Genomic DNA, 16,678 nt, shown 5'->3' with positions numbered 1-16,678 from the left:
GTCCCAGCTACCTGGGAGGCTGAGGCAGGAGGATCGCTTGAGCCCAGGAGTTTGAGGTTGCTGTGAGCTAGGCTGACACCACGGCACTCTAGCCCTGGCAAGAGAGTGAGACTCTCAAAAAAAAAAAAAACAAAAATTGACCAACACTTAAGTACATATATGGTAATAACATTCATCAGGTGTCAGGCAGGTGGGAGAGGAGAGGAGGGGATGGGTAAATTCACACCTAATGGGTGTGGTATGTATGCACCATCTGGGGGATGGACACGCTTGAAGCTCTGACTCGGGCGGGGCAAAGGCAATATACGTAACCTAAACATTTGAACCCCGGTAATATTGCTGAAATAAAAAAAATAAACATATATGCAAAATTAAGAAAAAAAGAAATCAAAAAGCCCAGAGAGTTGAATGGACTCAAGTAATTCTTAACACCTGCTCGAGATTGGCCATGTCCAGCTCTTCTTTCCTCCTGCACATGCGTGTTCTGTTCTGGCTTCCTGTCCGCCTGAGGGACCTCTTGCAGGTAGTGCAGGTCTGCTGGCGAGGAATTCTCTTGGTTTTCATTTACCTCACATTGTCTGTTCTGCCTTTATTCTTGAAGGATATTTCCCATGTGTACACAGAATTGTGTGTTGACTGTTTTTCCTTTTAGCAGTCTGTAAAGGTTTATCTTTGGCTTTTGGCAGTGTGGCTGTGATGTGCTGAGGTGTGATTTTCTTTGTATTTATTGTGCTTTGGCAACTTGAATCTGTAAGTTTTGTCTTTCACCAAATTTGGGGAATTTTAGGTCATGTCTCCAAGCACAGTCTATGTCCCGTGGTGCCCTGTCCCGTGCTCCAGGACACACGTGGCCGGGCCTGGTTCCTCTCGCACTTAATTAAGGTCTGTTCATTTTTATTTCCGTTCAGACTCTGACAGACTGTTAAGGCCTGTTCAGATTTTTTTATGCCACATACTCTTTTTTTCAGTTTTAGAATTTCTGTTTGCTTTTATTTTAAAATGGTTTTCATTTTTCTGCTGAGATTTCCTTTGTAATCTATGAGCAGAGTTATAATAGCTGTCTTTTAAATTCATGTCTGCTGTCTAGCATCTACTCTTCTCAAAGTTGGTCCTTGTGGATCTTTCCTCTTGAATCTGAGTGTTATTTTATTATTTCTTAGCACGTGCAGTAATTTCAGATTGTATCCTGGACATTATAAACATCATGTTGCAGAGACCTGGGGCCCTGCTGCACTCTCCTGAGGTGTGGGTGTGTGGTTTTCCCAGGCCGTGCGGGGTCTGTCCTCTGCCTGTGACCTTCAAGTGTCCACTGTTTGGGCAGTGCGTACATTATTTAGGGTTCCCCTTCTGTGGCTTTCTTCTTTCTAGGGTTTATCCTTTTACTTTCTGGCTGTGGTTGCCCAGAATTCTGTCCACTGGCTCTTGGAGACTGTTGGCTTCCTGTCTTCTGTCTGGGGTTTGGCCCCGTGGGAGTCACGGGTGAGCCCGCGCTCAGGAAGAGCACCATGAAAACAGACTCGCCCAAGCCTCTTTTCTTCCAAGTGTGGACCGCCTCCAGTTGCTGTCTGCGTGTTTCCAGTGCCTGTAGGTGTTGCTTTACGTATTTGCCTGCACTCTGGGCTGCTCTCTGTGGGAAGGCTGCTTTGTGCGCAGGAGCAGGCTGGGCTGCCCGGCCCTGGAAGCCGTGGGCTCTGTCAGGTGCACACACTTTGTATGTGTTCAGAGCACTTAAAAAAAATTGTACTTCATGTTAGCAATCTCTTCTGATGACAGTCACGTTTAGTGTATGTATTTCAATTTTATATAAAGGTTGTTGGATTTGTTAATATAGACTGTGTGTGTTGAAACAAACAAAAACAAGCCAGAAAAAAAGCCCACAAGAAAACAAAAAACTGGTATTAGGAGGAATATTTTAAAGGTCTTGTTTCCTTCATATTTCATGGCATTTTACTTCTAAAGAGTGTTATTTTTGTAAACATTTGGCCTCTTAAGAGTATTTGTGACTTTCTTCAGACATTTATATTTTTCAGCTTCACATCAATAAAGGTTAGAATCTGATACACCTCAAACAGCATCTCACTGTAGTAAGGGACAAAGGTGTGGTGACCAGCGGGGGACGCCTTTGAGGGCCTGCCCGCCTTTGGCTTGTTCCATACCTTTCAAGGGCCCCTTGGTTAGTTTCGTGCTCGTCACTCATGCCGTCTTCTCTCTGGCCTGCACGTTTGGCTCGAAGTTGAGAATTCTTTGTTAAGCTGTGGGTGTAGAATCTTGGAAACTCAGTTGCACAGAAAACACTTTTTAGTGCTATTCCCAGCAAGAGTACCAAACCCTTACTAGTTGTCGAATGGTGTGATGGCAGGAGCCGTTTGCAGCCAGCTGCGGGAACGAGGCTCTTGGTAATCAGTTGTGTTGTGATTGTTTCCATAAAACGTAAGGCCCGTCTGGAGCACGGAACCTTCCTTCTCTGGAGTCTGCCGGCCAGGCTCAGAGACTCCTCAGCAGCATTTCGGAGAGAAAACATCAGATGGGCTTTTTGTCTTGTTGTTTTGCCTTTTAAGATTCTGTCTTAACAAAATAAAAGATGCCATCTGGAAATAGTTAATTGAATAAATTTATAGTGATTGGGATGGAGTGTTTATTATTATTATTTAAAAATTGCAGATAGAATAAACTTTCCAAGTTCTGTTTTGGTGAAAATTTGAAAAATTATTAATTCTTTAAAACCTCATTTCTGGTTGTCTGTCCCTGTCTCACAGATTATTCTCAAAGCAAATCCCTGGAGGTTAACAAAGAAAGACTTGACACCGTTTTTAAAGGCTTATTCTTTCCAAAAACTCTAGGAACAAGTGCAGACACATTTTCCCTCGCTGACAACATTCTGGTCAAGGTGGCCACGACACACGAGTGTCTTGACCAGAGGTTTAGCCAGAGGTCTTCCTGGTTGAGCAGGGCACGGTTGTCAGTGACAGCTCTTCACTCCTGTGAAAGCCACTGCGGTGACTGACACTTGGTTTTTAGGCAGTTTCTTTGTGCAGCAGCACATTTTATATATTTATGAAAGCACAATGGATTTTCTTCTGACAGGCTCTAGGGACCTTGGGTGTAGAAGGAAGATGCATCTCCCCGTCAGACCCACCCCAGGGTCCACAGCAGGGCAGTTAGTGAACTGTGACGTGCTTTAGGCTTTGGTTGTCACAGTCCTGGATCTCAGCTTCCACTGGGTCACTTCACAGTCACGACTGCTGTGGAGGGGCAGGGCTGCCTGCGAAGCCATGTGGAGCCTCCTTCATCCGCCAGCTTAGCAGCCCAGCAGTGAAAGAGTTTCCCTGGCTGAGTGGATCCCACTCCCGCCTCCGACACCTGGATTCTGACGGAGCCCGGGCCGTCTTGCAGGGGTGAGGCGCTCTGAGCAGCCAGAGCCCAAGACTGGTCACCTGGTTGCTTCGCACCGCTGTGCTGCTGCTCCCTCGGGCAGAGTCTCCTCCGTCCCCCACCCCGGCCCCAACCTCCCAGGATGGGGTGCTCTCCAGGGTGCAGGTGGGAGGACTGAAACTGTCGATGTGTGTTCATTGTAGACATTTTGGAAACAAACTTTGAATTATCTTCTTTTATGTTTTAACCAATAACCCCACCCAGAGCTACAAGTTATCTTTAAGAACTGTGGAAAATTCTATTGTGTGGTACACTGATTTTCCCTGTTGTCGGACAATGAGGCAGTTTCCAGGTTTTCACTATTTATTATAAACATTGCTGCAGTAAACCCCATACTTGTAGGTAAATGGGTTTTCAAGCCCATAATTACGTTCTTGGGATGAGTTACTTTAGGAGGCGGCGCTTGGTCACACTTTCTGTATGTTGTTCCTGGCTTTGCTCTCGGGGGGGCCGGCAGCCGTGCTTGGTAAAGATGGGTGTGTGCCTGTGTTGTCTCTTTGGCCTGTGCCTGGTGACGTGCCGTTTCCTAGACACCCCCTTGCTGCGTCCCCGAGACACCTAGGTTGGCACCACGAGCTGTCTCCTCTGGCCTGTGTGTTGCAGCTTTGTCGCTGCTGCCAGCAACCTCCTTGAGACCTGCGCTCACTGCCGAGGGGCCAGGCCACTGCGCAGGCCCCAGGCTGAGTTCCAGCCTGTCCTTGAGACGCACTCGACACCGTCATGCCCTTGCACCTCCACATGTGGTGCACACTTCTGTTGAGGTCTGTTTCTCTGCCTCGCACAGGCCTCCAAAGGGTGACAGCCCAGGCCCCCACCCCAGGGGAGGAAAGGGCGTGTTTCCACCTGAAGAGTCCCCTCACCCACCCCCCAGGGAATTTGTTCATCCTCTGGTAATAACAGATACAGTAGCTGCCTCCATTTACTGAGAACTTCTAACGTGCCCAGACAGCTCCACCCCTCCTAACAGTTACCTGAAATAATCCCTGCTCAACACAGGGAGAGGGGAACTCTCAAAGGACTTGCAGGAACTTTCCCTGAGCCACCACGCTGACGGTGGAGCACAGTGATCTCTGCTGCTCACGGCCTCTCAGCCAGAAGAGGCCCCCGTGAGGCTTTCCTGATAGGAGGCGGCGTGCCTGGTCTCTGCTCCTCCCGCCTGCCCTCCTTCCGCCTTGCGCACAGCTCCCTGCCCAGCAGCATGGGTCGTCCCCGCTCACTTTGCCGCGCTCAGACACTCACAGATGCATATAGTTGGGCAAAACCATCCAACACAAAGCCTATTTTATAGCTATGTGTAGAACATCTTGTGTAATTTATGGAATACTGTCCTGAAAGTGGAAAACAGGGTGGTTGTGTGGTACTCAGTAGGGTTTCTACTAAATGCCTATCATTTTCAGACCATTGAAAAGTAAGAGAGACCCCCAGCTGGGGAGCATGTGCAGTTTATAAGCGTGGTCCTTCCCTGTCCCGCGCAGTTCCCGTCAGCGACGCTTGTCCAGTCCTGTGTCAGTGCTCAAGAGCTGTGATGTTAGTGTTCAGCCTCTGGTTGTTGGGGTAAGGAGCTTACGGATTATGGGGGCTCCACTGTGGCCTGCGCAGGTCACAAAGGTGATCTTTGAAGTTGTGTTTCTTCCATGCAGCAAACCTGAGAGTGTCCCCACCTGGCCCTATGGGAGATGCCAGCGGTGTCTTCCTTCCTGCCCTCTGTGCTCACGTGTCAGATGGGACAGGTACCGTGAGGCTCGGTGCATGGTCTGGGTGGAACCCGTACAGGGCAGTGGAGCCCAAGGATGACTTCCGGAAGTGCCAGGCTGACCTGAAGCAGGGGTGACAAGTGCAGGGACCAGGACCCTCTGAGGAGCGGAGGGGCCACCTGGGGTGCTGGCTGTGTGGAGCTCCTCCTTTGCGTGGGGCTTGCGTTCACCTGTGGTGACTAGCATCCCTGTGGGTGTGGCCTCCAGGGAGAATTTGGCCTCGTGTCCTCTTCTAGGCACATAGTTAATGTTTTGGAATCTATCATCTCTACGTATTTTTTCTTTGGGAGCCAGTTTAATAAAGCTTATTAGGCAAATGCCTTGCTTTCCCTGTATTCTTAGGCTTCCACATCGCAGCCTTCAGTGGCTTTCTTTGTGCGTGTCGTATTTTCTCACAATTTACTGATTCCCTCAGTGTGGCACGACTCCCTGGGCGTACTGGGAGGGAAAGCATTGCGGTGAACGCTCTGGTCTAAACACTTTCTCCTCAAGAACTGCCAGGGCTGCTGTGACACCTCAGAGAGGTCAGATCAGGGCCAGTCTGTCACCTGCCCTGGGCAGACACAGGTTTGTTGACCCTGTACTTTTAGTCCTCGAAGTAAGTTCCAGAGCTGTGGTGAGCGCACAGAAGTGCAAAATAATGGTGAACAGGTTATTGACATGAAATCTTCATGTATGGGCTCTGTAGAATTTTTTCCTTTTGCCTTTCTTCATTCCAGAGCTGTTTAGGATGGGGAGTCTTGGTGTATCCCCACCGTGTCCCCAGCCTTACAACCCCACTGGCTTCCGACACGTCCTTCCCCGTCAGAGTAGGTAGGGTGCTCAGGGACACAGCCCTGTTCTCACGCAGACTTACACGTCGCAGCTGCTGTCCCTGAGAAGCAGACCCACCCACGTGTGTTCGTCAGTGCCCCCCACCGGACATCTGCAGGATCGCTGCGGTGTAGCTGGTCTCGTTCTCCAGCCTGTCACCTCGTCAGCCCTTCCATGGCTTGCACGTCCTTGCCACCCTCCCGAGACTGCCCACGTCCCGTGTTCTCATGAGGCCCCTTGCCTTGCCTGTCCCTTTTCCTTCCCTCACTCTCGCTTTCCTCTTCAAGTGATTTTCGTTCTCTCCCCGCACTGGAGCGTAAGGTTGGGAGAGCAAGAAGCGCCCCTCTGTTCAAGGGTGTGTTCTGGTCCCCAGAGCGCTGCCCCGCCAGGCCCTGGGACCAGTTCCTGTCGAATGTGCAAGTGAGCCGGCCAGCAGGGAGCAGCAGGGCCACCCCCAGGCTTCCATGTGTTGACAGAAAAGCAGATACGAGTAGCGTGTGTCTGTCTCGTGGGAAGTGCTGCCCGGCCTGCCTTTTCTTGTCCTGGTGTCACTCCCGCCTGCCCAGGCTCTAGCTCTTGCCAGCAGTGCACGTGGCCGCTGCCGTGCGATTCCTACCGTGCACAGACCTCCGTGCTGCCAGCGCGCTCTGCATTTGCAAGACCAGGACTGGCTCGCTGGGCTCGAATCATCTCTGCGTCTGCTCTTTGCCAGGTTACTTGTCCTGCTGCCGATTCCTGGATGACAATCAGATCGTCACCAGCTCTGGAGACACCACATGGTAAGTACCTGAGCCAGGGCAGGCAGTGGCTTCTGTGATTCCTGTCACTCCCGTTAGATCCAGACATATTGGAAGTAAGATTCTTAACATGAATTAGGCCGTCTTTAATTTGAAGTGGCCTTAAGATTTAAAACACATGCCTATAAAAGACTTAGTGTGGGGGAAAAGATTTAAAACACAAAGTGGCCACGAGTGAATTGGTTATACTGTTTGTAGATGTACGGAGTTTAGTTTTGAGCAGCTAAGTGAAATGTGTGTAATTAAGCTACAGTTGTGCATGAAGTACCTGCTGTGCTCTGCTCATTTCTCTGTGTATTCTTACCTGCTCTGGTGATGTTTTGTAGCCCTTTGGGGGAGGTGGGTGGGCTTTAGTTTTCCCTCTCTAATAGCGCCGTTTCATATGAATGGTGAGTGCAACTTAAAAATAGCAGGTGTCACAGTTTAAGTGACTTGTTAATAAAGTTTTTATCTTACTGGTAGGTGGAAGCCTACTTAATAAGCTCTAAAATTTTTTCATTTGTACTGTCAAAGCACATAAATTAAATGACTAGATCGTTACTTAATGAGAGTCATTTTAGGCTTAAACTATCTTGGTGGGTTTTTCTGGTCGTCTTAGGCATGATTTAGTGCCAGAAGCGGCCTGGCTGCCCAGCCGTGACAGATGCCAGCCGTGTGGTCAGCAGGGGTCCACTGAAACGTGGGCCCTTCCCCAGCTTTTGAGCAGGGGGCATGTGATGTCATAGGGTGTCTCGGTTACATAAACTTCACGGATTCAGAGAAGATTTATAGTCTAGGCTGTCAATCTTGGGAAGACTTTATTAGACGATATTTTTAAAGCAGTTTCATTCATTAATCATTTTTTTCAGACTCCTGTAGGTATCTTGGTTCCTCTTCGCGTCCCTCAGGCCCTAGAGAGGAGACTCCCTGTGCAGCTTATGTTAAAAGCTGATTGGATTTGCGCCGCCTGCCCAGCCAGGCTCTCCGTTGAGGCTGACGCAAGCCGAGCCAGTGGCTTTTAGTTCTGTGGGTTGAGGCGCAGGAACCACACTTGGGCTGGTAGCTTCAGAGCCTGCCTGGCACAGCCAGGCTCCTGGCGGGGTGCTGTCCAGGTCTCACCTTTAGACAGCCCATTAAGCAGAAATACAAGGGAGTACCACGTATGACCATTAAGAACTTACCTGGTCTCCTATTTGTGACTCCAAGAGAGGGCATCAGGACCTCAGATTTGCTCTGAGCCATTTGTTTACCTGGCATTGTTGTCTTACGCCTTTTCTAAGACCCCTAGAGGGGTGGAGGTGAGGGCGGCTGGCACTGTGAGACCCCACAGGGCATGGAGGGAGCAGTGCAGGTAGCGTAGCGTCTTCCCCACTGACCAGGGCCCTCCCAGGAGCTCCTTGCTGCCCCTCCACAAGCCCCTCTGTGACCCCAAGCGTACAGCGCAGCCTCTAGTGTCTCTGCTGTGACAGTCACGCCAGGCTCCCGTGTGCTGCTGTCAGTTGCCATGGGGGTCCCAGTTACTCTGGAGCCCGTGGGCGTGTATTTTCTGTATGGTTTTTGTTTGCTTTGTTTTGCTTCCAATGAAGGTCACGTTACAAAATTTAAATTTGTCTTTTAAAACATTAATTTTCTTAAGTCAAAGTGCAGAGGTTTACTGTGGTCCTGGGTGGTTTGAAGGACAGTTTGTCTCATGACCGGTCCGAGAGCGTGAGGCTGACGTCCGTTGTCGTTTGCTCCAGCGCCCTGTGGGACATCGAGACCGGCCAGCAGACGACCACGTTCACGGGACACACTGGAGACGTCATGAGCCTTTCTCTCGCTCCCGACGCCAGGCTGTTTGTCTCTGGTGCTTGCGATGCTTCGGCCAAACTCTGGGACGTGCGAGAAGGGATGTGCCGGCAAACGTTCACCGGCCACGAGTCCGACATCAACGCCATCTGTGTGAGCTTGGGCGAAGGCATGGGCTGGGGCCTCCGCTGGCTCTGCGAGCGGTTTAGCTTGCTACGTTGTACACTATTTTCTGGATTAGATGTTCTCTCTCTTTTCCTCCCTGCACATACAATCTAATTTACAGACAAGTACCCAGAAAACTCCACTGGGATCTGCTCTGACCTTCAGGAGCCAGCTGGTTCTGTGCTGACCCTTCGTCTCACAGACAGCCACGAGGTGTCCGTGTGTGTCGGCCCTGTTCTCACCCCTCGGGGAGACGGACAGTAAACTAATACAGGCCAGGGTGCAGCTGGTCCAAGATACCTCCCTCCATTGTAGCACCCTGACAGCCGGCGGAGTGTTCAGCCCCTGGCCTCGAGACTGAGAGGCACACGTCTGGTTCACGGGGCAGAGCTCTGCTGCGGTGGTGACCGGAGGTCAGCCCGTCCCTCCTCGCTCCATGAGACTAGCCTCGACAGTCGGCAGCTACAGAGACACACACACTTGTCAGTTACGGCCACGTTCCCACTGTTCTGTTGGAATAAAATCTCTTCACTAGGGATGGCGACCGCAGTGTCAGGTCACGGTGTCCGTGAGCTTCCCCAGTTCGAGTCCCGTCCCGTCCCGTCCCCAGTAGGTCCCTGCTCTTGCTAGTCTTTGCCCGCTGTGTCAGCAGCCCTGCCATTGAGCAATCCATATCTCTAGTATTTCTTTTTGCGCATTTACATATTGTCTTGACTTCCTTTCTCTTTCCAGTTTTTTCCAAATGGCAACGCGTTTGCCACTGGCTCGGACGATGCTACCTGCAGGCTGTTTGACCTTCGTGCAGACCAGGAGCTCATGACTTACTCCCATGACAACATCATCTGCGGGATCACCTCCGTCTCCTTCTCCAAGAGTGGGCGCCTCCTCCTCGCTGGGTACGATGACTTCAACTGCAACGTCTGGGATGCGCTCAAAGCTGACAGGGCAGGTAGGCGGCTGTGGCGCCTTTCCGTGTCTCCTGGGTGCTCATGTAGTATCCTTAGGGTGGGCCTGATATGCATCAGCCACCGTGTCTTAGCTTCTGTCAGTCAGGCTGTGGTGCGGCACGGCAGAAGGGAGGGTCACCGGCTGGGATGTCCTGGCTCTGGCCCTTCAGGTGGGTCGACTCCATGGGGACCCAGCTGCTCAGTCCTCAGAGGCCAAGGGGGGCAAAGTGAGGGAGCCTGTTGAGCACAGGTGGGCCAGGTGTATCCCAGGGACTGTTCAGTTTATAGCCGGAATTTCGTGTGTCAAGAGCTAGCCTGTTATTGTCAAGTATCTGAAAGGACAAATTGTAGAAAAGATGAGAACTTTCTTATTAAAAATGGACATTCGGGGCCAGGCGTGGTGGCTCACGCCTGTAATCCCAGCACTCTGGGAGGCCGAGGCAGGAGGATCACTTGAGCTCAGGAGTTTGAGACCAGTCTGAGCAAGAGCGAGACCCCATCTCTACTATAAATAGAAAGAAATTGGCCAAACAACTAAAAATAGAAAAAATTAGCCGGGCATGGTGGCGAGTGCTTGTAGTCCCAGCTACCTGGGAGGCTGAGGCAGGAGGATCCCTTGAGCCCAGGAGTTTGAGGCTGCTGTGAGCTAGGCTGACACCACAGCACTCTAGCCCGGGCAAGAGAGTGAGACTCTCAAAAAAAAAAAAAAAAGAATTAAAAAAAAAATAAAGGACATTTGGGCATTTGAATTGGAAAACGTTGACACTTTTAGAATCTCTCAACTTCGTTCATCTCAGTGCAGGGCGTGGAGGAAGGGAGCATGCCTGCAGGTCTCGGGGCCTTACCATGGCTTCCTGCCCCTGGGTGGATGCTGCTCCCACCTCTTGGGCAAACACCTCCCTTTTTCTCCCCGGCCCGAGTGGGCCAAATGGGAGCTGTTTCTCAGCGCGTCCCTCAGGCACTGTGCCGTTGAGGGCCGAGGAAGCCAGCCCAGGCCTTCGCAGAGAACACTCGGGGCCTGTGCCCAGCCGTGCCCCTGTGCTGTGGAGGTGGAAGAGCTTGTCTGAAACGCACCTGCACCTCCCTGCGGGGGGCAGGCCGTGTTCTCACTCCAGAGTCGTCCACACCAGGACTGCGCGGCGCCCGCGGGAGGCTCCTCTCGGGGCTGGATGCCTGGGTGCCGGCCCCGTGGTTGCTCAGCTGCTGAGCCTCCTCTGGCAGGCTCTGTGGTCACAGGCCAAGGCGGGCAGCCCACAGCCACCCGTTCTCATGCTGTAGATTGTCGCGTTGAGATTGGGGTGGTTTTGATACTTTTTGATGGTGGTTTTTGCTTTTTTTTTAAGCTTAAGTGAGTGCTGAGAAGTCAGCCCAAGAGGCTCTCAGTATTATGTGTGTGCCTTTGAATTAGGGATTTTTCTTGTCATCTTACTGCCTTTTTTTCTCTTTTTAAATCAACTTACCTTTAAACAGACGTGAGAGCAGGCTTTGAGCGTGTGCGTGTTTTCTGTGAGCTCTTCCCGTGCTGTGGGCTGTCTCTAGGGAAGGAGCGTGTGGGTCTCTGCCCCCTTTGGCAGGATCAGCTGTGCGTGTCCGCTCAGCGTCCGCTCTCCACTTGAACAGACCTCACCTCCTCTCCCTTCCTGCCCACGAGGGATCCCGGGTCTAGTCCCTCCGAGAGGAGCCACCCAGCCCCGTCTTGGTGTCACGTGGGGGCGAGGGCCCTGGGCTTCAGCGTGACCGTGCTGTGGTTGTGCCCAGGTGTCTTGGCTGGACATGACAACCGCGTCAGCTGCCTGGGCGTGACTGACGACGGCATGGCTGTGGCCACGGGGTCCTGGGACAGCTTCCTGAAGATCTGGAACTAACGCCAGGAGGTAAGGACCCCACGTGCCCTCCGAGCGGCGCTGCACGTTTCCCACAGAAACACGAGATCGGGGTTCGCGGCGGTGGCACTAGCGTGGATTGTCGTGGTACAGCGAACGGTCACGGAAATCGGGAGTGAGGTGCCCTCAGCTGCAAACGCTGATGCGGCAGTGACAAGAGCAGTGGCACCGACTGTACATCGAATTTAGATGTTGTTTCTTTTTCCGTTTATTCAAACTCTGTTTAAAACAGCACGTGGACGCTGCGGAGACTGGAAGACCATTCCACCCTCGACCGTTACAGCGAGAGCGTACCCCATCCGGCCGCACCGACGTGGACTCCCTGCACCTCCCCTCAGAACTTCAAAAGGGCAAGATCTTTTTCCTTCACTATTGCTGAAACCAAGAGCACAATTCCCGTTGAGAGAAGGATCTCTGTGCTGTAAACTAAAACAAATTGTGCATTCCTTCCGGGGCCATCGTCTTCGTTTTCTTTTTTGTCTTGAATGAATTTTAAAAGGAAATACTATAATAAAAATGTTAACCAGAAGGTAACCTGAGTGTAATGTGGGACAGACACACCTCTTCTCTAGCTTACCTGAATTTTAGACCAGTGACCCTGTTTGTGACATTCATGCAAAACAAGTTGAGGACTTTATCTTGTAATCGTTTCTAAATTTCAAGTCATGTTTGTAACAGGATTTTGGAAGCATTCATATTTCCTTTTTTAAAATATTCCTTTATGTTCGTAGTGAAACAGAACCAGAGTCTAGGGCAGCCTCTCTGACATTGTCACTGATGTAAATTCAGTCCCTGGGGTTTTTTTTTTTTTTCATTTTCTGTCTATGTCGCAATGATTGTCACACACAAACATGGCATAGAAAAGAATGTGTTGAGAAGGGAAGTGACCAAGCACACGCTGTTGATGGTCTTGCGCGTGTGATCCGCAAGCCCCTCGCCTTTTCTGAGTAGTGAACTCAGCTCCAGCACCCGCTTTCCTCCCGGCCCAGCCTCTCCGCCTTCTCAGCTAGTTTCCATCTCACCCGGGGTTTCCTCGTGCAGTTGGAGGGAAGTTCGTAGCAGCCTAACACTACCCCGCCCCACGCCAACTACCGGAGCCTGTTTCCAAGAGAGATGCCTGTCCTGTGCTTGGGTAGTCAGTCGGTTATCTGTGTATGGAACAATGTACAAATCAATGTTTTGAAAATAATGATCTCAGACTTTCTAAGTTAAATTTTAAAGAAATTTGATTGTTTGCCATATTGGGTGGGTTTACTCTTAGATTCGCATGCTGTAGAAATGCTCAAAAGTGCATATAGGACTCAGTCCTTAGATGTTCTTTTTCTTTTAAGAAATAACCTCTTACAGTGTAACCATTGCAGCTCTATCCACTTCTTGTTGCTGCTCTGCACACATATTGGAAGCAGCACAATAAGCAGCTCTACACGCTTGAGTAGCGGGATAAGTCACTGTTTTCTTTATTTCTTTAACAAAAACCAGTCCTGTTGCAAACCGTTGCTGTTGGATTCTGAGGGTGGGGAGGGAGGAGGGACGGAGAGCTGCCCTCCCGACCCACCAGTTCCCCGTGGCCTCTCCCCGCAGAGCGAGCCTCGGATCTGAGGCGGATCATGTTCAGCACACGCAGGTGTCCTGGTTTCCATTTCCAGTCCCGTGTCCAGCAGCAGCGTTTGGACAGTGGCGTTCTGTGGACCCCTCCCCTCCCCCCGCACCCCTCATAGCAGCAGCAGTGGCTTCTCCATCCCGTTCCGCGACACTGTACGGAACTGTGCTGTGACGTGCGGTAGCCTGGACCTGGCAAAGAGAATCAAAACGAAACCTCTTTCCCCTTCCATCAACACCTCTGTAGAGCTCTCTGCACCCTTACCCTTTTCACCTTTTGTATTTAATTTTAAAGTCAGTGTACTGCAAGGAAGCTGGATGCAAGATAGATACTATATTAAACTGTACTGTTATTTAAGATGTAATAAAGCAGTTTGACATGAGGGACTGTGCTGTGGCTACTTCAGGTCCGTTTCGGTCTGTAGAGGGGCGGCCCCCCCCCCCCCCGTGCCCTGCTGCTCTGAGGTCCCCCTGTCACCCCAGGCAGGGCTTGGGCCCACCCCACCTCACAGGGTCCACAGAAAGGCCATCGGCTCCCCTCACAGGTCTGCAGAGCGTTGAGGTCCACCCGCCACCCCAGACCTTCCAGAGCCAGCGGCTCCTTCCCCACCCTGGGAGCTTTGCGCAAGGCGCCTTGGAGTCTTCTGGCATCTGCCCTGCCCTTCTCCTCCTCCTCTCAGCCTCCACCAAGCTGGCTGCCCTGACTTCCTGTTTCTCCTCCCCTTAAAATATCTGCGGACATGTTACTCCACACACAAGCTTTCCTTTGGACTGAACAGTTTTCATCTTAGTCTGAATGAAAGAACTGCATCTGGCAAAAAACGAGCATCTGCCACCGAAGTGTGGAAGCAAACCTTGGACTGCACGGATTTCTGCTCTTCGTGATCTAAGCTTTGCAAGATTGCGAAAGGTAATTCTGTGCCAGGCGCGGTGGCTCACGCATGTAATCCTAGCACTCTGGGAGGCTGAGGTGGGAGGATGGCTTGAGGCCAGGAGTTTGAGACCAGTCTGGGCAACATCGAGACCCCATCTCTCAAAAAACAGAAAAATTGAGCTGGGTGTGGCGGCATGCGCCTCTAGTCCCAGCTACTTGGAAGGCTGAGCCCAGGAGTTTGAGGCCGCTGAGCTTTGATGACGACTCTGCTCCAGCCTGGGTGACAGAGCAAGACCCTGTCTCAAAAAAAAAGTAACTTTATAATTTTCCTGGCTCAAATGCTGGTGCTTCTTCGTAAGTAAGTGAAGAAGAGAGTGCCCGCGTGGACAGTGTCCGGCCTGGGAGCCCCTCTCCTAATTACCAGGAAAGACCAGAGCAGCAGGGAGGGCGGCACTTGGGATTGGGTGCCCCCTTGACTGCTCCAGGTGGGGTGTTGGGGACCCCAGTTAGCCACAGGTCTTTCCTGTCCTGGCTTTTGGGGTGTCTCTGATGGGACCAGCAGTGCCCACCTGCCACCTCTTTTAGGGACAGCGCAGCACTGCTCCTGGGGGTGTCCTGGGGCTGCCTCAGGCTGCCAGGTGAGAGTGATTGGCAGGCTGAGCGGGTGGGTGTGCCTTGCTCCATCCTCCTCTCCCACTTCTCCCTGAAATAAATCTGTTCTTAATAGACTCGCAAGTTCTTTGGGAGCTTTAACCCTGCCAGCTGTCTTGCAAAACCCCTGTAAAATGCCAGAGAGCACCTGAGGTCCCTCCAGGCTGGCAGCCCCCAGGCCCTGGGAGGGAGGAGCTCCCGAGTCAAGAGGCAGGGCTGGGGCCTGCAGTGGCCCACCCTGCAACCTCAGGGCTGCCTGGCACCTGGCGGGCCAGGGAGCTGGCACTTGGGACCTGGAGCGCGCTGCCCCACCCCTTGCTTCCCCTGAGCCTGGGCCCCTCCCGGGACATCCCGGCCTTGGCACGACAGGCACTCAGAGTGGGTGCCAAATAGGTGCATTTGGAGTGCACTGGCTAGAGCAGTGTGGAAAGGATAACTGCACACAGGCGGAATTTCCAAACTTTAAGCACAAAATTCAAGTTTCCGAAGACCGCATTAACCTGGGACGGCGGAAAGCACAGTCCCAGCTCCTTCTCCCATCCGAGTCACCGGGCCCACCCCGCCTATGCAGGCATACCTGTCGCAGGTGCGCAGGTCGTGGAGTGCCACCCGCCCCGCTGCAAGCGGCCCCCCTCCATTGGCCTCCAGCGCGTGGCCTGCACGTCCACGTGGGCAGAGGGCAGCCCCCGCACCTAGCAGAGCCAGGCCGTCAGCAGGAGGCCCAGGCACCACGCAGCGCACGGGAAACCGGGACCGGCCACGCCCCCGAGGAGTCCAGCCGGCGCCTCCTCCCCAGCCGCCCGGTGGGCGGGGCGATGGGCGCCGCGAGGGGTCCCCCTGTCCCTTACCTACCACCCTGCTACCTCTGCCCTGCCTCCGGACCTCCCCAGCCCCTCCCCGCCCCGCTCCCTGCTCGCCAACTCGGCCCCACTTCTTGCTTGCTGGGTGACCTTGGGCAAGTTACTAGGCCTCTCTGTGCCTCGGTTCCTGCTTGGCAAGGTTCTTGTGAGAATGCACTGAGTCCCGTGTGCCACATGACTACTCCAGTGAGCCCACTTTGCTATGAGTGACCCCTGCCCAGGGCAGACTCAGGCTCCCCAGCCTCAAGGCTCCACACCTGCTACTCCCTCTGCCAGAGGGAGGGATGCTTGTCACTCCTGTTCAAAACTGTACCCCAACTCCTGCTCTGTCTGCCCCACCAAAAGGTGAGCACCTTACAGGCTTCAGTTTCCTTCCCTGCTGAATCCTCAGTTGCCTGGAACGTGGTGGGCATTCAGAGAGAAGGGCTGTCCCACCAAACCAGGCCAAACAGGAGACTGTCAAGTGGGCAATCCCAACACTGGCCCCTGAGGGAGGCCCCAGTTCTGGCTCTCAGGCCAGAGGCTGGGAAGCTGGGTGGTGCCTGTGCCCAGTGCTGGCTGGAGGCTGAACAAGATGACCTCAGGATAGCTGGTGACACCCACCTCCTCCACTGGGAGCCTCTGGCAGCCACCCGTTGCCCAGGGTCCTGGCCACTTCCCCTTTTGGGTGCTGGGCAGCCTCCACCCATTCACCCCAGCCAGGCCAGCTGATGCCCACTTCTCACTCCCTAGAGCTGATAGCAGGACTCCCAAGACTTGGAACGTGCACCCCTCTAGCCCCTCTACCCCCTGCCCCTGAGAGCCACCCCCCACCATGACAGAGTCCAACTCTGGGGGCCACGGCCCCAGCTCCTCCTCCTCCCTCCGCTCAACCCTGTCCCTGCTGGCACCCATTATTCAATCCTCAGGAGGGGGGATTCCAGGTTTTGGGAGGTCTTAAGTGTGAATAATAAGAGAAAATACAAAAAAAACCAAGCTGGGCATGGGGCTCACGCCTGTAATCCTAGCACTCCGGGAGGCCGAGGTGGGAGGATCGCTCAAAGTCAGGAGTTTGAGACCAGCCTGAGCAAGAGCAAGACCCCGTCTCTACTAAAAATAGAAAGAAATTATCTGGATAACTAAAAATATATATATAG

General features: G+C 52.6%; 1 protein-coding gene across 1 annotated transcript in view; it reads left to right on the top strand.

Annotated features, from left to right (window-relative positions):
* Nucleotides 1-13,544, top strand: part of GNB1 (guanine nucleotide binding protein (G protein), beta polypeptide 1) — a 108,242-nt gene extending 94,698 nt beyond the window's left edge. The window contains exons 7-11 of the mRNA XM_012657480.1: nucleotides 6,712-6,778; nucleotides 8,515-8,716; nucleotides 9,461-9,677; nucleotides 11,434-11,549; nucleotides 11,791-13,544. Coding sequence (XP_012512934.1) covers nucleotides 6,712-6,778; nucleotides 8,515-8,716; nucleotides 9,461-9,677; nucleotides 11,434-11,540 — 593 coding nt within the window. The 3' untranslated portion in view covers nucleotides 11,541-11,549; nucleotides 11,791-13,544. The remainder of the gene's footprint in view (nucleotides 1-6,711; nucleotides 6,779-8,514; nucleotides 8,717-9,460; nucleotides 9,678-11,433; nucleotides 11,550-11,790) is intronic.
* The last annotated feature ends 3,134 nt before the right edge of the window (nucleotides 13,545-16,678 follow it).

This window comes from Propithecus coquereli, unplaced genomic scaffold, assembly GCF_000956105.1.
Source record: "Propithecus coquereli isolate 6110/MARCELLA unplaced genomic scaffold, Pcoq_1.0 Scaffold544, whole genome shotgun sequence".
Taxonomy (NCBI): domain Eukaryota; kingdom Metazoa; phylum Chordata; class Mammalia; order Primates; family Indriidae; genus Propithecus; species Propithecus coquereli.
Note: the sequence above shows the minus strand (reverse complement) of the source record. Positions and strands in the feature narration are given on the sequence as shown.